The sequence below is a fragment of the Rhea pennata genome, chromosome 4 (genome assembly GCF_028389875.1).
Source record: "Rhea pennata isolate bPtePen1 chromosome 4, bPtePen1.pri, whole genome shotgun sequence".
Taxonomy (NCBI): Eukaryota; Metazoa; Chordata; class Aves; order Rheiformes; family Rheidae; genus Rhea; species Rhea pennata.
Window position 1 is genome coordinate 62,040,576 of NC_084666.1, and position 22,404 is coordinate 62,062,979.

Genomic DNA, 22,404 nt, shown 5'->3' on the forward strand with positions numbered 1-22,404 from the left:
GTAACAGCGTACTGAATCTCAAGATGTAGGCCCAAGACCAAGTTTAATGGAAGATCAGCTTCAAAAATTGGGCTACAGATAATCTAGAACTGTTTCAGAGACACAAGACAAGAGATGCTGGTTTTCTAATTTTTGCATATGTATCCTTTTAATCAGCAGGTGGATATCATTCACCTAAAATCGTAAGTTTGTACTCCTGCACCAGTGTTTCAGGAAGGTTTGTTGAACTACCGTATTCATTATTTAGATCACAAATGACCATAAAATATTAAGTTTTGGTGCCTGCTTTTGCTGTCACGTGTATTAATTCAGAAGACATGATCTTACCTGAAGCAGGTTTCTTAATTTTGATGTTTGATGGGAAATGCAGCGGTCTTTGCCTTCATGTCCTGTTCAGAGCTACGACACAGTGAGTGTCCTGTGGGGACAGTGGAGCTGGGCTACACCTCACCGTGGTGACTCTCATTGTGTGCAGATTTCACCGATGTAATCCTGGGTTTGTCTGCTTTTTGTTTGATCACTTGACAGAACTTGTGTTGATTGCCACTGATGCTGTGTCCTCAGACTCTGCTCACTCCTTATGCTCATACCTAAGCAGAGTTCATGCACATATAAAAGCTGTAGATACTAGGAATCTGGTATACTATTATACCCGATGATGTTTTCCTAGAGACGTGTCCTCTAAATTTGAGCTGTAATAGGTGACATGGCAGATGGCAACATCAAGTGATTCATTAAATGTCATAGTGAAGCCTAACCTTAGGACTCCCCTTTGAGTATGTAAGCCAGCTGAGTCCAGGGACAGGAAAAACTGGAGAATAGCATTCACAGGATAACAGCAGACATGCAAAAAACACAGAAGTACAGCAGCATTACACATATAAATAATAATAATGGACAGAAAGAGCCCATTGTAACAGCATTAAGTATTCATTTATATGAAATCAGCTGCACGGTTCACCAGGACACCTACACACATTTAAAAAGAGGCTTCATCTGAAAGAAAAGGATAAGATGGCTCAGTTGCAAAGGAGGTTTGAATGCTTCTTTTTCACTGCTGAATAAACAGTGATAGCAATTCCCAAGTCAGTGATCATCAGTTTTGCATTTTAAAAAAATGCAAACTACTGAGCTCAAAGGGTTGTGTTCAGTGACACGAAGTCCAGCTGCAGGCTGGTCACTAATGCTGTTGCCCTGAAGTTGATACAGGGGCCAATACTACTTAACATCTTCGCTAATGACTTGGATGATAGGATTAGAGCAAGTCTGTAGATGATACAAAACAGAGAGGAGTAGCTGATACACCAGATGGTTGCACTGCCATTCAGAGGCAGGACTAGATAATCTCCAGAGGCACCTTCCAATCTCAACTTTTTGTGATACTGTGAAAACAAATCCAATTAACATACTACGCTGCAGAATATTAATGAGTTATTTTATGTGTAATTAAAAATTAAATGCATGCTGGCAACTTGCTGAATGAATCCCTCCCATACTACACAATGGTGTGTGTCATCTATCACTCTTAGCTTTTAAATAAAAGACCATGAAAACATAGCAAGATCCTCATGTCTCTTAAAACAGTATCACTCTTCCTGTAAGTCTCTGCTAAACAGGCACTGACCAGAGCAGAGGCAGTAGGATCACTGCAGAAACCTCTGAAGGATGTCCTGTTGGACTTAGCTGCTCAGTTCCTTGTAGACAGCAGTTCATGACAGGGAGCTGGGATCTCTCTCACATCATAGGCCTAGTGGAAGACTTGCCATACCCAGTTCTACAATATCTTACTGCTTCATCCATCAGAGAATGAAATTTTGAAAGAGGTCTCAAGAACAGCACAGTTGGAACAGAGAGCTGTCACAGAGTACAACAGCAGATGAATCAGCCTATTTCTAATTGACCAACGATTCAAACCAGAGAAAAAAAAGAGTTCTTGTAGCTTTACTAGTTCTATTAAACTGTATTTCTACAGAAGCATGCTATAAGAAGATCCTTGAAATGCATTAATGAATTATAATTAGGGATTTCTTACCTATTTTACATACTTAGAGATTAAAAACCTACTAAGTCAAAGAAAAGCTTCCATCGACTTAAAAGGCTTTGGAGAATCTCTGCCTAGTTCTCACTTACGCCAATAGAAATTGTGTTTGTCAAGGAAGAATATGAAGCTGATTTTCTTATCACAGAGAAACTTCCTGAATGTTCATTTAAAAAGGCCTTCACAGGAGTACTTTCTGCAAAGAACTCACAGCGGCACAAATGCATTGCTGCAGGCAAGGTTCATTAAACTATTATGCAAATCCACTCAAGAACATGAACAACGTGTGTGGAAAAAATCTTGGTGAACGCTGTTCGGTATACCAGGAAAGAAGCAAGAAGAAAGGCAGCTGATTCTAAGCAGCAAAACGTGAATAATGTGCAACTATTTCACAGTCCTTAATGACACAGGAGGCTATACAGCCCAATCAAAGTTAACCCCAAAGTAGCCTGGTCAAGCACTGCCACTGCATAGCCACAGCAGTCACCCAGAGTACAGAATCTGCCCAAAACAGTTGGCTTACGTTAACCTTTCCTAACACTAACACATTGCCTGAGCCTAATTGATCTAAACATTACATTAACCCAAGCACATTAGTATGCACTTCAGCAACCTCGGGGTTAGTGTCTCATAGATTAATTTCCCAGTATGAAAAGAGTAATTCTTGAAATAGTTTTGTAAATGAAATTACTCACTTTTACTTACAGCACTAAGGTATGTAACAGAAGTGTGACAGCTAATTAAGTTCTAGCAATAGCCATGTTTATCCTTTTTTTGTGCTGTGATACTGTATGCAAGCCATTTTGGTTTTGTCTTTCAGTTAATAACACAGAAATGATCTTGGATACACATATACTATGTTGAGAACATTAAACAGAATTCAAAGCACACATCTTCAGCCTAAAGGTGGTATTCTTGCCTTTTGCTTATTCAAAGAACCATATGGAGCTTTGAGATACCCTAAAAACATATGCTCTAGACTTCTCTTATAAGCTGCCTAAGTAGAAAAGCAGTCAAGATTAATTTTGATTGTGTTTATAACAATAGGCATGATAGAAATTTCATTAATTCTTAAAAACACTGACTTACAGGGCTATTTTGTAGGAGCCAATATCAGGACACTGGAGTTTCAATCACATGACTTGGAGGCAGATCCTGGGATCCTCAGAACAGATTTCCACGTCAGGGGCCAAAATTTGCTCCTGGGTCTCAGGCTCTTCCCGCTGTAGTCTGCAGCTCTAGACCCAGCTTTCGCCGGTGCACAGGGAGAGAGCCTGCATAATTGCTCAGACCTTGCCCAAACTTTACTCTGAATTACTCTCAAATCGTTTACTCCATTTAGCAGACGCAAACCGTATCGATACCCAACGAGGGTGGTATATAAACAACAAACGGTAACAATTTGTCGCTGTGAGCAAGCTACCGTTTTGGTCTGTGCTTTACTCAGAGGCTGCGCTGGGTGCCTGCCCGCTGCGAGGGCGCAGGCACCCCTCCTGCCGGCTGCCAGCAGGACGCTACAGGAGGGAGGCGCTGGCGCAGAGCAAACGGAGGACAGGAGGGCTGCTCCTGCGTTCGGCACCCCAACAGAAACCCTTCCTCGGGGCTGAGAGAAAGGGCATCTCGCATTCTTCACCGTTATCATACAGCAGCCAGACATCAACGCTCTCTCAACAAAACTGTGTTTTGCAAGTACGTAAATCATCACACTGACCAATATTCTGTAAACATGTGTGTCCTCTTGGGGAACTTCAGCCAACATCCCCAGTTCCCTCAAACAGAGCCTCTGTATCCCTCAGGAGTCCGCACGCAACGCGACAGGCTGCACGCTGGTACCGACACAGCCGAACCATATCTGTGTGTTTGGGAGACTCTCACACCCCAGCTGGGGAAACTGAAAACAAGAGGTGTTTTCAGTGGGCACAAAATGCCTGTGACACTAGAAGTGCTCCCTTTGCGCTTGACTACGATCCATTTTTCTGGGTCATTTTTCTTAACACAACAATCAAAGGTTTTCTATAACCAAGACTTTATGGGAACCAGGTTAAGCCAAATTAGTGATTTCTTCTATTATTTGTGAGCTTTGACTGCTTTTTAAAGGCACCAATAATGCTACAAACTGACAGCCTTACTTCCAAAATACTGCAGATATTTTCTCAGCCTTGATCCCGAAGGACCCAGCTTCCTCTCCCGCTCCGCCAGCGTGCCTCAAGTCTGACGCTTCTGAGAAAGCCAGAACGGGCAGCGTGAGCTGGTAGTCTTCTGGTGCCTCGGGAGAAGGTGAGGGCTCATGTTTCTGATGGATATTTGCACTGTGTGGAATGAGATCAGCAAATCATTTCACATACAGCCTCAGGATCTTCTTAAAAATCTTCCAGTATCTCTATTTCCAAACCATCTCTATATGATTTTAAACATTTTCCTATTGAAACATTTTTCAAGCAGAAAATGGCTCGTCGATACAACATTTTTAATGAGGCATCTTAGCACTTTTCATGAAAATATTTGGTTTCCCCTGAAAAATAAAACCTCTGAAGTTGGCTTTGCTTACAGATGAAACAAACAAATGAGAAAAAGCAGCACAAAAATACCTTTCTCCCTGCTGAAACGTTTCTGCAGAGAAAACAGACTCATCTTCAACAACAACAGTACAATTGCCAGTGAGGGCTGGAAATTAATGAGGAACCTAGGGGTGGAAAAAAAATTCCCAAACAAAAACTATATTTGGATACTAATCTCCAGAACTATCCACTGCTCCTCAGAGCAGCCTTTGCCAGGGCATAACCAGCCACGCAGCTTGTGACTCTACTCATCTACTAGAGGCTTAATATTCACTATCAGTTTTGATATCATCCATTTGTTGTTTTAGCTTGTTTATCTCCCCCCCCCCTTTTTTTTTAGTTCCATAAATAAGTCTAAATGCTGTTCCCATACTTTGCCATAGAATCACCACGCAATGACCACGTATTTGTGGACCACGGTGCTTTTGGCCCCAATAATTTTTGAAAATAATTCAAGACGTGTGTGTCTTGAGACCCTCTTTCAATGTTTGAAAGCAGCCAGTCACTGTACACATTCTGTTAAAAATAAACCTCAAATTCCGTTGCTCTGTCGGGCTGTATTTAGGAACCAAGACATACTCACTTTTTGCAAACACCACTTTATAAAAGCACCCTTCGTGCTTCATTAGACCCCATTAAAACATTATCCAGTTTGCAAGAACTGCCAGAAACACCTGCTACAAGGATGAGCTACAAAACAAGTATCCGAGTAAGGAACAAAATCACGTGCAACTGCTCATTCTGGGCTTAGGTGGGGAAGGGGGTCTCTTCCCTGAGGTAACAGATAGTGGGCAAAGCAACTGCAGGTTTGTTTGCTCTTTGCAGTATAAACAAAAGATTAGTTGGTAGAAATACAGTTCCTGTTCATTTTCATAAAGCCAAATGTAGTGTAGCTTGGCAACCTATATTCATGGAAAAAGACTTACAAAGTCAGTATTACATTATTAATTGTCAAGATATTTAAGATATTAGGCACAGCAAAGGAGTCAGTTGTTCAGTGCTGCGCTGCTAGCATCCCAGTCTGCTAAAGAAAAATGAAAATCTGTCTCCACGAGGCCAAGAAAGTACCTATGAGACCAATAAGCATGCCAAGACATTCTGAGCTGAGATGCCATATGCTGCCATCTTTGTATTTATCACAGAATTAAGATATTTATCACATACAGAACATTCCAAATATTTGACTGTAATTATTACTGCAAAATTGCATGATACTTTAGATCTTCTAAATCATTTTAAAAGAAATCTTTTTGCATTTGGCCCCCTCACTGTATTACTGGGGGGTTATTGTGTTTACAGCTGCCTCCAAAGACATCCTAGCCTACTTGGTGAAATCAAGATTTTTCCCTAGAGTACATTCCTAAGGACACTCCACAGTTTGATTTTGAATGGTTCAAGCAGTAATAAATACAGCAGCTGCAGTGCAGAGCCCCTCCCCCCCCCCCCCAAAAAAAAAAAAATTAAAAGCAGCTTGAACAACTGCAGCAGCAGGGTGATGTTAGAGCAACAGAGTGTGTTTAACCATTGGGCACCCGGCCAGCGAGCTCCTGCTCTTGCAGAAGAGCCACACGACTCCAGGTTACACCAAGGAGTCGGGGCAGCTTTGTTCACCTCTTCACTACTCACAGTTTTCACCTATCGTCTGCTGTCCAAGTACTTGTTCTTAAAAAAACCTGGTTGTATCATGCTACTTGACTGGATCACATGTCAAAATCGCAGAAACGCAGCACGCCTATGAGCACGCCACTTTGTAAGTGCTCGCACACCTCTGCTGAACTACGCGCCACTGTGCCACGCTCCAGAGGAAGGCTAAACCTGCAGTAAACTGGCTGCTTTGCTTCCCTTCCAGACATGAAAATCTTTACACGGCAAAGTATAACACTAGATGCAACAGACTTTGCCTCAGTGCCTGAACCACTTCTCCTCTAACGAGGATGCACAGAGGAGATGAAAGAAAGTTAGTGGATAAAAAAGAAACCCACAGCAGGTTAATACAGGTCAAATTTCTCATACTGCACAAAGTAAAAGTCCACACTACACTGCACGTGCCTATAAGGAGCGCCTATGCTGAGGGGTGGGCCCTCTGCAGGACTAGCGTAAAAGTTACGACTGCTAAACTATTTCCCCCTTTCTCATTTTTTCCACTAAAGGCACATTAAGCAAGAATCATGTTTGCAGCTTATTTAGAATTAACAGGTAAATTATTCAAAGGTGAAGATGGACCTTCAGGTAGCTGCAAAGTAGAAACACATTTGTAAAGATTACTGTCTGAGCTACTGTAACTAGCATTACACATTTGTGTTTTATTTTAAAACTACATTGGACTGGAAAATCACCAAAGGCCAATTCTCTGTTGCTATCATCTGATGTGGATCTGTTGAAAAAGTTAAAAGTGTTAAGCCTGATGAGTATATAACCTTTAAAGTGCTCCTAAGGTAGAACTTAGGACAGTATCTTTCCATGTAATTTTGTTCTTCTGTCAGTCACAGTTGGTCAGGAATAAAACAAATGAAAATACATCATCTTAGTAATTTTATTTTCTATAGAAAACATCACTGATCTAAATTTTGTTCAAGCTATTCTAGGAGGCTGAACATTTTTCTTTGACAAACTGTGCTAATTATTATAATCCCCTACAGTGCTACTGATATGGCAAAATCTCAAGAGACTGGAACTGGTGATAGAGTGACAATAAGCTTAGGGACAAAGTCTCTTCATATTGATAAACTGGGTGTGCTCAGTAACAGCAGCTGTAACTAATGGTCATCCCCTTGGACTTCATTTTTCTTACATTCAGTTACTATGAATACCAGCAGGAAATTCTTCAAATAGATTGGTAACCAAGATGTGTAAAAGATGATTATACTTCAAAAGTTTCAAAGTATCTTGAAGGTTGAGTTTCAATTTAACAAAACAGGAAACTTTGCAATCTGGTCATTTGGCCTGTATGTACCTGCAATCAATATCAAAAGTCCCTGAAGAAAGAAAAAACTGCCAAAACTGCATTATGTCTGAATTCAGAAGTTCTCTGCATCAGCTATCAGAGTCCCCTCTACAAAATCTTCCTACAATATCAGCACAATCTTCCTTTACAGCAAATAGGCCCTAATATTTTTTATTATCTCGCCAAGACTCAACATAGAAAATTTCATTAGGTATGACCACTGCTGTCTCAATTTTTAAGCAATGAGGCTACCAGAACATGAAGAATAGACTTGTGCACCAAGCTTGGATAAAAGCAGGGAAGGAGGAGTTCTTGACAGCCAGCCAGAATTTTGATATACAGAAAAATACTAAAACAAAATTATTCAGAGCTAAAATGTAAGGATTTCAAGCAAGGCCCTGTTGATCTTCTTACAAGCCAGGCTTGCCCTTTGAAATCTCAGGCACCTGGTGACTGTTACACTTCTGCAAGACCTCCTACTACTTATTGTGCACTTGGCCTCCTGGGCAGCTGCAAAGCCAGCTTACCCGCACCTGCGCAGCTCAGCAGAACTGGAGCTGGCAAACAGCTGCCTGCTGGCTCCATCTCAGTAAAAAGTGCCTGATCTTCACAAAATTACCTACAGGACATAAATAACAATGGAGCAGCCCTAACATAATGATCATAAGGAACAGCCAGCAGGAATTTGTCAAAAAATAGTCATGTCAAATTACCTTTTTTTTCAGTTGTTTTACTATAATAAGACATTACAAATGAGTCCTCATAAACAAACTGAAGAGGAACAGATGGAGATAAAATTACTAAAAACAAGGCTCTTTGATAGTGTACTGGAGGAAACAGCTCTTTTCTATGCATCTACTACAGGCTAATACTAAAGACAGGACACTGGATTGAACAGACCTTTGATCTGCTGTGTATGCAGACCACATGCACATGTTCTGTACATACTACGTACAGAAATTGAGCCTTCAGAAAGCAAGTCTAAACTTCTTCTGGTATTATAAAAAACACAAGAATGTACTATCCAACCAAATCACTTGAAAGGTAATAATCCTACAATACCTACAGAAAGTCCTATTTATCCAGTAACATCAAATTTCAAATTCCAGATACAGAAACATAAAGATACAAATGCTACGTAGAAATTCTGAAGTATGGCTCTTTTAGTGGATTGACTTCCTCAGTAATACATACAATGTAGAGCAAATGTACTAGCTTAAAGAACATTTCAAAAAGAGTTTTATAAAAATTAATGTTCCCTGGAACTAATGCTGAAACGCCATTTCAAGACACAGCGTATAACACAAAACGGATATGATTAACAAATTCACCACAGATGTGACTATTGCACATCTTAATGACTTGAAGACTCGGGAGCACTCTGCAGCCTAAGAGACTTTTCTTCTTAATGAACCTGAAAAATTACAACAAAGGATTTTTTTTTCTGGACAGAAACAATAGCCCTCAAATTGAAAGGAAGTATTTTAAAGCACTCTGAATACCTGAACAGCAGTAGTGGTAGGCAGCATTCAGAAAGCACATACTGTACCACCCTGATCCTCCTTAGAAGAGGATCTCTCAACCCTGGACAGAGCTTCTCTGCATGATCTGTGACCGTAAATACAAGGCTGAAAGGGGTCAGTGTCAGAAACCATGGGCAAAGCCTCAGTAAAGACTATGAGTTTGCAGAAATTTCAACAGCTTAGAAGATGAAATTATAGGTAGGGAATTTATCAGTTAGAAAAGCAGGGAACAGAACAAAATTTACCCTATTAATCATATTGCAAAAATTCAGAGTCAGTAAGACTGTTAAGTGGCTTCTCAATTAACTTCTACATGAACATCTTAGCTGCTTTCTCCATTACTGGTTTAGGTTTCAAAACTAAGCATCAGGCAAAATTTAGGAAAAAAAACTTTATTTAAAACAAGTATGCATTAAGAAATAATTCTGTCTATCTCAGTGAGGTTTCTTTGGTTTTATGCTAGTATGGACGATACAGAAATATGGCTCTACACTGGCACTCTTCCCCATGATACAGCTTCCACATATTCTTCTGCTCTAATTGGTAGTGTTTATGCAGTAATCATTAATTTTATTAGTTGATCTTTCCAACATAAATACACTGCACACATCATCATACTCTGTTTATCCCTCTAGGGTTTTAAAAAAAGACTTCCTCTGAAAATAACCAGAGGAAAACAAATTCTAAGCTTGCTGTTGATACTCTTAATTACAGTGCATGTCTTACGCTAGAAGACTTGTTCTTGATTTGGACCCTGATTTTTGTAAAATTAACACACAATACAGTAATTACCATAGATAAAACAAAGGATGGAGGATGGTTTAACTTTAATACTTCTGGGTTTTATTCTCTTTTATCTCCAATTGGAACATCACATTTCTGTGTTATAGGGCTTGCAAAGCGAGGGCTGGTATCTTTCATGAACCAGCTATCATTTCTGCTAGGTGAATTTTGTTACCATCTAAAGTGGCTTTTCCCCTACCGTATAAAAATTGATAATTACTTTGTTAACATACTACCGCTAAATACACATAGGGCGCAAAAAAAGTCAGTGACAGAGGTTTGTTAGTTTTCAATGGGTAACTGCTTCAAAAAGCCTGTGGTGTAGTGATGCTTCCCCTTCTGAAAGATAAGATTTAAATAATTCTTGAGTCAAAATTATATAAAATCAGCTGTCTCTTGCCACCCAAACATAGAATTCTGTTCACCTATGATTAATATAAGTATGCTATGTGGCTTATACTATTGATGTTTATGCAAAAAAAATGCAGCAGTGAGAGATGCTTCTTTAAAGGCTGAAATGCCTCAGCCAGCTAGCTTCAGGCAACGAGCAGCCCCACTGAGCTAACAGTCTCCATGAAGCAGCTCACAGAAAGGCAGCACAGAAACAGCGGCAGGAGCTGTAGGAGAGGGACTGAGAGGACTGATGGCCCAGTATAGGCAAGAGAACTGTTAATTTGATATTTTGCTGTGTTTTACATTAAAGAATAAACACAAAAATGAGCAACAAAGAAAACAACCCCTTCCCTCCTGCCCCCCCCCCCCATCTTCACACACCCGCTGCCCTGAAGCAGCAGAGCTCCTCCAGGTCAGGACATACACACCAGCTCCCTTACCTGCACGCAAGCATTGCTAGCTCCTATCCTGTTCAATAAAATTTGTGCCAATGGTAGCTTATGGCCAGTTATTAAATCCATTTGTAAGCTAGTTTGACTGCCAAGCTATAAATTCACAGTACACTTGATAAAATTTATACACTGCACAGAGCAAACTGACTATAGGAAACCAGTTTCTTGTAAGGGCTATTCAACTATCATTTCTAAATCAACAGGAATAAGTTGATTTCCCATAAATAACTGGCTAATATATTAATTGCTCAGAATCATAACAGAATTTGCTATTGAGAATCATTATCTTCTAGCTCTAATCAGCAATGTCTATGCAGTAACATCTATTATCATTATTTTATCTTAGTAAAGCTAACATTTGAAAACCCAGAAGTACATACTTTCACAATAATGTAACAAATGCTACAAGCAGTGTTAAATTGTACGAGAGCACCCGTGCCAGGACTGCAGTCCAACTGGTGCGGAGCAGCCACAGAGCCTCTGGGTAGCTGTGCCACCCCACTGGACCCCCAGTGCCAGAAGGGGGAGGCCCTCCAGACAACACTGCAGTGAAATCAACCTTTGGATTTAAAAACTTGGAGAGAAGACTGAATATATACAAATAACTTTTGCTACAATGTTATATTCTTAATGCTAACATTACCATGGGGTATTATCAAGGGAGGGAGAAATGAAGACCTAAGATACAAACCAGCTGTGAAGATACAAGCTAAGATGCAACATCCAAACTGACTCTTTAGTCCTATTTCTACCACCTTCAGTGGGGAACTCAGCTGACATGCTGCAAGCTGGAGGAAGCTGCTAGATACAGTCTGGTCTCCTCTCCTCTGCAGTTTTTACGGGATTCTCTTCTGCCCTTTCAAAAACTGGAGCTCTGCAGGCTTTATGTTCAGAGGTGATGAACATGACATACAGGAGTCCACATAAGATTCTTTCAGGCTTTTTGACATTTAACAGCACCATAGAAAGAAGTAAACAAAGTTGTGTAAGAATTTAATACCCCTTTCTGTATTTTGTCTAGTACTTAAATTTAGATCATATAAGATTGTTCACATTTCTTGTTCAAAATTCTAAATCCTTCACACTCAGATATGAATTTTCTATGAGATAACAGCCTTTGAAAACAGCGCTCTTCTCAGAAGTATTTTCTACCTTTCACTCACACCCCTTCTGCTTACTGATTGTTCTCGATTCATCTTAACTACCTCTTTCAAGGGCAAGTTAGTTGTTTTCCCTTGGAGCTGCACCTTTTGATGTGGTGGTTTTCCTATTGCGAAGAGATTTCTGCATTTTAAAGCTCACCAAAGCCCATTCTGACCATGTAGCAGCTCACGTGCTGTTTCTCCCTTTCTGCACTTAGTGCTCTCCGTTGATGTATGTAGAAAGAATACAATGTTTTGTTTACAGCAAGAAAGGCTTTGTGTATAGCAAGCACCCACACATGGGCACACTGCAAAACACGCACTCGCAGAGGCGTTGTCCAGCTTACGGCTGCCTGCAAGCTTGAAACTCACCCAAACCAGCAGGCTGTTACAGAATGCCGGTGATGAAGACCATGTACAACTAGGTACTATGGGTAAGCACAAGACAAACTTACGATTCATAAAGAGTCTTTACTCTGAGATATTGTGGTTGGGAGCTGGGCTTCTGCCTAGAAGAATAATTTCATACTCCTATACACAAGGAGATAATACATTTATGCGCCGTTCTATCTATCCAACAGCCATAGAGAATTTTACTGAGATATCAGTAGTAACACTATAGCTGAGACCTTTTATATATTAGTGAAATATTTACTAATTTCTGCAATAAGAATATTTTAAACTGTTCTCTTCTGGATACTCCTGCTCTATTTTTCCCTTACACTTCACCAACTTCTGTAGTTAAGTCCTCCCAAATTCTGTTAGCAATTTAGGTCTGTGATGATAATGGTACCATATTTGAACATACATTCGGAGAAGGAAGTCAATTCTGCTGCATAGCAATGGTCTAAAGTTCACTGAACTTGATTTGTTGCTTTACAAAAATGTCCAGACTGCACTTTAAATGTGCATTAACATAATATTTAGATATTACAGACCTGATCCTCTACTCTTTTTTATTTAGGCAAAATTCTTACTGAGCTCAGTAGTGTTTTTTTCCAGACAAAGGACAGTCACCCCATAGGCCCTATAAATTGTTCATCCCTGCCATTAAGATCTAGTTACTTGACTGCCTTTCCTAGGACTTAGTAGATATAATGCTGCTATGTTGAATATTTATTATCCTAAACTTCATTTGCCTTTCAAAAGCAATGAAATATTTCTCTCCCATTGCTTATTTTATTTTCCCTTCTACAACACCCTGTGCCTCAGAAGCTGTCAGAGAGTAACAGCCAAAATGCATCTTGCAACATCCACAGAATGCAAAATGAGATATAATTTTAGCATGTCACCACTTCACAGCAAGTTCTAACCGTAAACAAGCACCGCAAGTCTCTTGCAGAGAGTTGTTCAATCGTATCCCTTGGCACTGTGTAGGGGAGGGTTTCCTCTCCCTAAATCTAAGGACTGTTCTGTGAGGCCATGAATAGATCTAATCCTGTTCACCGCAGTTACCAAAACAGATAGCAGGCAGCAAAGCGTTTCTCAGGCAGTCCCTCTATGCTCTTCTCATCTTGCTGGTCACAGGGGCTTAGGAACTAGTCATACATGCAGGCAGGACCGCGCCTGTACGACAGTCATCGAAATCTCTTCCCCTGTGGACAGAGCAGCATTTTGAAGACAACAAGTCTTGCGGGTACCTGAATGGTGACTGACTGAACCCAGATTGAGAAGTGGAATTCAAGCAATCCGAGGTTTCCTGAATGACTCTAGTGCCGACTCATAACAATTCCGCTAGAAGCTGCTGTGTCCTCCTTCAGCAAAGCAGGCAGGCAGGGGTGTACCCTGGTGTCTTTTCCGATCAAGAATAAAACCAGGCATTTTGCTAAGTCATGACCTCAGGTTCTCTGTCACAGAACACTTCATCTTGGAAATGAAGATATCTCTTGTTTCTTGACACCTTCTGGAAGGCTTAACATAGGGTTTTAACGTCTATGCAAAAGTACAGGGTACCTACTTTAAAACAATGTCTTTAAATGGTGCAAGATCTCAAAGCAGATCGACTACAGAAATCTCCTGAATGAAACTGCAAACAGAAGATCCCTCCACTATGATTTGGGAAATCTGTTAATCATTTCTTAGTATTTCTTGGTCTTCTTTACTTGTACCTTTCATTACAGCAATTGGCAGTCAATCCTTCCACTTCATGTCCATAAAAACAGCTAAAATCAGCATGTTCACATCTTACTATGAAAGCCACTATCAAAGTGCAAAGCTTATCTCTGTGTATACACTTTTATATACATCATCACTCCACATGATAAAATGGCATAGCAAAATCACTTAAATATCTTTTTATCAAAAACAAAGAATTAAAAGATTGTAGTGTAGGATTTAAGAAATTATTGTATCTTCAGTGATACAATATCCATTAAACTTGGTGTGATTAGCAGGCTACCCTTACTTAATAGTTTCAACAATCTTAACAGTTTATTTCTGAGGTGATATATACACAAATATGCACTGTTTGAGCTTCCACGGAATATTTAAATAAATTGAGCTAAACTGATAGACCGTTCTTTAGACTTCTCTCAGACCTTTTAAACATGAAACACCTTTTTCACGTTAAACTTGAGAATTAAATGTGTACAGAGTTTCAGATTAATACAAAATTACAACTACACAGTAGATGATAAGCAGCTGTAAAGTCATGCCTAACAATATTGCCTTGCTGGCTGCAATAGAGAAATATGGAAAACTATTGACCCTGAGAAAGAATCAGCAACATTCTAATCCAGCTACACAAACACCATGCTGTTTTATAGCTTTCCTCTTTTTTAAGGTATTAATTCAAGTCAGTTCAAGTGGTACTTGCCCTGTTTGCCACACTATCAAGTAAAACAACACCTGACTTAAGTACTGTTGAAATTACAGTGCTCATTATGAAAAAGCTGAAATTCTAGTCTTACAAATCTGCTACAGACACAGCCATCTCTTCTCAACAGAGGAAGAAAAAGTACTTTAAAAAACAGCAAATGGTATTTTTCTAAATCCTGCAAGCTCAAAAAACAACTTGTAACAAATGTAACAAAGGTAAAAAAAATATTCACTTGGATCAATACAAATTACATAATCCCTCCTTCCTCAAAAGATTTTGTGGAGCTGGCCTGGCCTTGATGACCCACAGAAGCAAAGAAAAGAACAGCTGCTGCCAAGGTAACAACAGACCTGCATGTTACAGAGTAGGTACACGGTTTTAGGACTCTTAACACTGGTTTCATTTACTTTTGCTATTTACCTGAGTTTGCACCTCCTGAATATCAAAATCCAAAGTGAGGCGCTCAAAAGCAAGACTGAGACAGATCCTGTATCATCATAAAACAATTGAAAGATTGTCCACAACTGTGGCGATTAGAATCTAACCTTTTAAATTTGGATTAGGTCTGAAATAAATCTGCAAAAAGCAGGTATTGCCTATTACAGCTGCTCAGAGCCGCAACAAAAAGAACTGCAGTTCCCCTGGTCAGGAAAATCTGCTCTAATTTGCTCGTTTCCAGTGGATTTCTGGCATGACACTTACAGGAGAGCTTTGGTTCTCAGGCCCAGCCTCCAGCTTTTGCAAGCAGCACATCATCTAATCCTAGCCATAATTATTAGATTTTATGTTAAACACTAAACTTACTTGCCCTTGCTCTACCAGCAGAGAGCTCCTCCAGAACCTCATTACTCAAATGGTTACAAACATTCTAACTACAGACCTAAATTTAATCACAGGAAATCTATATCCATTTACTACCTGTGCCAACATTTTAGTCTCCAACTTAAAACAGTCTCATTTTTCCAAGTCTTCTCACAGGCTTTTTCTCCCTGTTCCAATTTGAGACCATCTTTGTAAAGCCTGGGTTATCAGATTTTACGTATTATTTTACAGATGAGATGTCATCAATGTTTTGTACAATGGCAATGACATTCGCCATCTTTACTCAACAGTTTGTTTATTATATCGTAGGGTTGCCTTTTTATGGCTTATCTTTATCCTGCAATCAACTATTATATTAAGGCCCTTCTCACCTTTGACTTCCAAAGATTAAATCAAAGATTGCAGCAGAAAATCTTATTAACTGTATAACTGCTCAAGACCAGTGTGCTTTGTATGAACGGCACAAAATTTCATTATTAGTACGGAAACATGCACTTCAGTGCCTACATCAAACACAGAAATTAACAGAGATTGCACCTTTACGCACGTCTTCCGCTAAAAGGTTCGGTAAGTGGTGGCAGAAGGGAGCCTCTCGCCCTGAGACCGAAAGGCGACGGGGCAGCTGCTGCTGGACGCGGGGCCGCAGCTCACTCGTCTCGCCGGGCGGCTGTCGGGGCCCCCAGGCGGGTGCCAGCCCCGGTGGTCCTGCGTGCGCCAAGTACGCGCCGCCCCTGCACAGCCGGCAGCAGCGCCAGTCGCGCGCAGAAAAAAGCTGGGATAAAATCTGAACTAAATGCTTGGCTAGCGGCCTAGTCAAGTGAGATGGAGATTTTAGGCATATTTCTTAAAAGAACATCAAGAGAACAGATGAAGGAAAAGGGAGGGTAAATCTTTTTTTGAAAACGATGTGTAAGAGAACAAAGAGCTGCTACCACAGATGACATTTTTGGAAACAAAACGTGACTCCCTTCCAAAGCTTGTTCCTTCTTTTTGGATTTTAGTTTATCCTAAAAACCTGCCCACTATTTTTTTCTGTAAGTCTCCTTTTTATTTCTCTGAAATTATACTACATGCCAGCAGCCCAACTGTAACCCCTCAACAATTATTAAATTCCCAGAGGCTACAAAAACATTTCTTTGTTCAGAACAGCTAAAGAAATATTTCTTTACTCGAGCAGACAGACACACTGAACTCATTTAGCAACCTAAGAAAACAACTCCTTGAGCACTAATGGAGTGCCATGCTGCACGGATGGAGTGGACAGGGGTGTCCTGGCAAGCAGCACAACTACCTGGCCACCAGGTCCGAAGGACTTCTGTTATCTTTAACAGATGCTCAATTAGACCAGTATAAGTAAAATACATTTCTTTCGCTTTTATTCTAAAATGCTTTGTAAGATAAAATTTTAATTAAAATATTATTTTAAATTTTTGTTCAGCAATACCTAGGAGTGGCACAATATTTATGAGCCCAAAAAAGAAGCCACATTTTTTAAAATAAATTTGAAAGAGTAAAGGGATCATATTTTGACATTTCCTGTTAAGATCCTGAGAGTTTTTTGAGACATAGCGAAATTTATATACTCCCTACTGGTCTGGGAAAAAAAAAAAAAAAAAAAAAAAAAAAAAAAACAAAAAAGAGGATTTAAGACTGAGTTTTTATCTACATGCAAAATTCATGAATGCTGGTATGCTCACTAGAATAAAGAATTATCCATTTTGCAAGGAAAGTTATTGGTACACCGAGTCATTTGCCTAAGAGCTTTTCACGTGTTAAAATCCCCCCAATGCCACTACCCCTATTAATCCTCAGTCCATAAATGCAGCACTCTGGCAGGGTCAAGAGCTCGTCCGCTCTCCTCTCGCCTGCAGAGCCAGGCTCAGAAGCACCTTCACCCACGGCTGGCGTTTCCCACTGCTCTCACCCCCTGTCAATGTGAGGCTGAAATTCTGGACAATGATCACAGGAAAGTATTTCAGAGCTACAGAGAAACATAAGCCTTATTCTCCGTTAGCACAAGCATCAGAAGACATTAGCTATATCCTTCGACACTACTCCTGTAATGAGAAAAGCTCACTGTATCTTTCCTAAAATTAAATCTCTGTGATAAGTGAAGCTCTTTCAAATGCTTCTCGCAATTAATATGTTCTTCCTACTGCCCTTACAGCATCACTTTTATGTACCGCATCTTAGATCACCCTTAAGACTGCAGTGTCTGCATACCAAAACATTCTGATGTAGGTTTTCTACAATGCAGAATAGAATATTTTGCTTAATTGATTGTGTGAAACAAACTAACTAGTAAAACTAAACCATTTATTGGTTGGGAGCTTCACCAGAGCTAACAGGAAGGTGCCAGAATTTTCAAAGTCAAGCACAATAAATAGGCACCTCCGTTTGTATTTTGGAGACAAAACCGAGCAGCCTGGTTTTCTAAAACTCTTCCTCATTCCCGAGCAAGGCCAAGAGGCTTGTAGGAAGGCAGTGAAACAGAATCTCGGGAGAGATGTCAGAGGGGGAAGGCAAGGCTGATTTTACCACTCATACTGATGTCTCCTATAAATTTAATCCCCTCCTGCTTTCACGCTCACATCCTCGCAAGCACCAAGCTGAGTGTACAGAGCAGCCTGACCAGCATCACCTGTGTGCAACAGAGAGGACAAGCTAGGCAGGTTGCTGAGTTCTCCCAGTCTCCATGGACTTCTTTATTGGTGATGATGAACTAGCTTTTGAGAGATCTTTTATGCTTTTTAGAAGTCAAACTGTTGTTGTGGGGTGGTCATTTACCGCAAAACCTTGCGTACTTTAGCAGTCAGGTAAGGAGTTGCTGCTCATCATCTGCTTTTCCTCATTTGTTTGAAATACAGGTTTGTTTTCCTTGTGGGCTAACAGGTAAAGGAACACCAGATAGGACTCGCAGCAACTCCACTGCCATCCTCCTGCTGATGGTACAGGGTTTCCAGGGATGAGTCCTCTGCGCAGTGGGCTTCTCAGAGCACAGTCCTCTGCTTTGAGCCACATTCTTCCATTTTGTTGCTGGGAATGGTGCCCTTCATTGCCAGAAGAGGCCATTCTTCTAACCTTTTTCTGTCATTTTCCTCTGCTGCTTGCACACCTGTCCACATCTCTACACATTTCCATTCCTATTACATTCATGCCAATCTCAGTGTTCATTACAAATTTATACAGGCTCTCCTTACCTCCCTAAAAATTAGATGTCCACATATTGACCTCAGTGCCAGTAAGATAGATAATGACACTGGGCAATAAAAGAACTGGATTTACAGCAAACTAAACATTGTTCAGCCTCTGCTGAACAATGTGCTTGCTTGTATCTAATCCCAGCTTTCTTCTTACTGATCATGAACCAGAGCTCCAGCAACAGTCAGAATTGGAATTTAAAATTCTGCTACTGCCACTTCTTACAAGATTAGTAATGTCTTCAAAAGGAGCAGGACACGTCAGTCCCACACATGACAGACTGCTGAGGCATGCTTCTTAGCAGACTAAAAGGAGGCTGAGGGAAGAGGATATATCCCAAGGTCTCGACACCGATATAAAAGGAAATACAAAAATGACTTGGTGACAGGCATTTAAAAGTGAGAAATGCTGCTTGATGTATTGTTCTTAAATCAATGAAACAACAAACCCTGCTCAGAAGAAAGTGTTTTAATGCCATCTGGCATAAATCATCCATTTATATATTGCACGACCTCAAGGTTATAAAGACAGACTTATTCAGTCTTTACAGCTGTGATTCAGCTAGGTCATGGTTGAGCACTGCTTTTTCATTTTAAAGGTGAATTGATATGCTTCGATGTGATACATATGTTTCGGCAGGTATCTGTTGATTTTTATGACACAAGCTGGGAAAGGGACTGATGATATAATATTTTTTCCACAAACATCAGTATACACTCATAGTGGTGATTACTTTTGCAATAAAATCATCCAGGTAATTCAATAAGTACCAAGAAGAAATTTCCTCAATAAGGATTAATGACTGGGTCCTAGAATGCATCAAGCCTCATTCTAATTATATTGAAAATTAGCCCTAATTCACTTTTAATGTAGGCACATGCTATAAGCATCAGGGGTAAACAGGGAAATGCATACAACTCAGTCCTGATGGGCTGCATCCCAAAGCCACTAAAAGGCATTCTTTGAAAATTAATGTGACGATTTCCATTGACTTCAATAATTTCAGCAAGCTTTGGCTCAGGCTCTAAAAATGATTTGGGATTGTTTTCTGAATGTGGCTAAGAGAAGAGTTAGTCTCCACAACACATCTCCAGATATTAATACTCAAATCAACCTGAATTAATCCCTGAATACTTTCTGGAACCTCTGACAAAAGACTAGCAACTTCAGGCTCAGACTGTCTTGTCTTAAGTGAAAAGAACAGGGCGCAGAGTGCAAAGCAAACTGGTCCGACACTGAAAAGGCAGGGGTGGGGGACAGCAGCCCCAGAAAATAAAGGCCAAGAAAGCTGTTCCTCAGAGATGGAGCAGAGACAGAACTGGTGGATATGCAACTTCCTGGCTGTAATTCAGGCAGCTTTTTAAGCACCAGTTCCCACTGATCCCAAATGCTTGTGGATCTGGGTTCACGTACCCAACTCTGGACAGTTCCATTCAAAATAAACAGAATGCCTATCTTGTAAAAAAATACAAAAAGAAATACATATATATAATATAATATAAAAAGAAATAAAATAATAAAATAAAAAATAAAATAAATTATTTAGATAAAAATATATACAAATATATTTTTATACCAGCATGAGTCTAACTCAGTGCAAAGATCTCACAACTGTTTGGAAAACCTGCTCCACCTTGCAAGGAGCTCCACTGCAGCTGGTGACGTAGAGGGCTGCAGCCCTATATTCAAAGTCCCATCCAGTGACTCACCACCACCTTCTGCTTTGAGGCACGTGCAGTCCAAGAAGGAAGCAAGCTCTCTGTGAACTTCGCGGTGAGACCTGCTGCCATCCGGGCTCTGACATTTTTGTGAAAGGAAATAATAAGAGGGAAAACTTGTGATGCATTTTTACACAAGAGGAGGAGGAGAGTGGCATATTGAATTATGTGCTGCTGTACAGAAAATCTAATATATCTTTCACACACTTAAATTTAGAAGAGGGAAGCTTTTTGTTTTGTTTTACTAATTTAGTTTGCAACTGACAGTTTAGAGAGCAGTGAGATCAGCCAGTAAGCCACAGGCTAAGGCCACTGCACTGGAGGGCTTGGTCCAGCCTAATGCATGAGGCCACCCTGGGCAAACCGCTGCAAAGCAACTGACTTATAACATGCGGCCGTGAGATCAGTTTTACTCTGTAAAGCCTAGTAGATGCAGTGGCGAAAAATGCTATGTGAAAAAATGACTGTATATTGACAAAGCAGGTAAGAGAAGGAAGCCCAATCTCAGCTGGCTCAGCCATGCATCGCAGCTATGTAAATCGCAGTCACATTTCACTTGTGTTGTTACAAATCACATGGTAAGACAGAAAAAAGCACCAACAAATTATATGCTTTTTCACAACTCATAAAAGTTTTCTAAGCACATCACAGTGAAAATGATCTAGAATTTTTCCCAAGTCGAACACTCGAAGTGGCCACATAATGAACAGCTCCACCTTCCCTCTCTTCTCAGGTGCTCATATCCAGCCCCTGCCCTCCCATCCCTTACGGAAAGCAAGGCAGTAGCTCACACCCAGATGAGCTGCTGAATCCACCTCACAGGAACAAAAAGTCTGGCCTGACCCCACAGGTGGCAGTGCCAGCTTACACCGCTGGTCAGACTACAGCCTCAGTCTTCAAAAAACAAACAAACAAACCACAAACACTTTCAGAGGTTATTTTTTAAACAATATTACAAATGTCACAGATGTATCATGGACTTCCAAGATTGGAAACCAGCTCTGTCTGATTGTTAACTTTGGTTTCTAGCATCAACACCCAAACGAAAGCTTCTCTGACTCCGTCTCATGCTCGGCTGTTGTGCAACCATACCTTTGTTGCCCCAACTACAGCAATGAAAAAAGTCACTTTCATTAATTGCATTTACTCCTTTTAGTATTTTTTTTCAAAAGCATTTGGTTACTGTTTGGATGAAGCCCAATCATGCAGAAGAGATTTCCAGCAGTATGATTTCTTTTGTCCACTGAAAAATTTCAGATAACTGCTGTATAAATATGAGCCAGACTGTATTATTTCTACTCAGAGGTGTGAAGCTACTGCTACATAACAATGATCTCTAGGAAAGGCAACATCTCAGGTGCTAAAAGGCCTGCACAAACTATATTACCATGTTGTATATCGCTATTCTAATTGCTGTCAACTATATTTCAAATGGGTCACACTCCTAAGCTCACACTGTAAAGAAATAGTCCTGCATCTTAAAGTATACTTTAGAGCATAATGAGTTTACAGCAGCTATTTTACAATTCAAAGCCATTGCCTGCTGTTCCTGTTGCCTACACTGCTGTGAAAAAAGCAGTTACACTGAGGACTAAGAGGGAGGGAGGCATGTACAAATACACAGTGTCAAATATAATTAAAGATAAGCCACATACACTTGCAGCTCCAAAGACTGTCGAAGTGATTATGAGCCCTACAACTGCTGTGGCTTCCTTGGAAAACAACTTCTGCACCACTAGAAGTAGTCAATTAAAATAAATGTGACCACAGAAGTTGCGTTTGACCTTTGGGCAGGGAGCACAAGATAAAGGGGAAGATTTTTCAAACCGTTTCTCCCTACCTCTGAAACGCACCCACAGACATGTGCAAGTCAGGTCTACACTTAATTCACTTAACTTACATTTCACACAAAATAACTTGTTATCGATAGTTCCAGCGACTGAATAGGGGGTCATGTTCTCTCACTGGAACATTACGTCTTTAGTAGGGCAGTGACCTTTGAAAAAAGGAAC

At 40.3% G+C, this 22,404-nt stretch overlaps 1 protein-coding gene across 6 annotated transcripts in view; it reads right to left on the reverse strand.

The window, feature by feature from the left end:
• ANK2 (ankyrin 2) overlaps positions 1-22,404 on the reverse strand; it is a 335,054-nt gene that overhangs the window by 212,576 nt on the left and 100,074 nt on the right. For all 6 annotated transcript variants that reach the window (XM_062574110.1, XM_062574102.1, XM_062574111.1 and 3 more), the window contains exon 3: positions 20,384-20,471. In XM_062574110.1, the coding sequence (XP_062430094.1) occupies positions 20,384-20,464 (81 nt within the window). In that variant the 5' untranslated portion in view covers positions 20,465-20,471. The remainder of the gene's footprint in view (positions 1-20,383; positions 20,472-22,404) is intronic.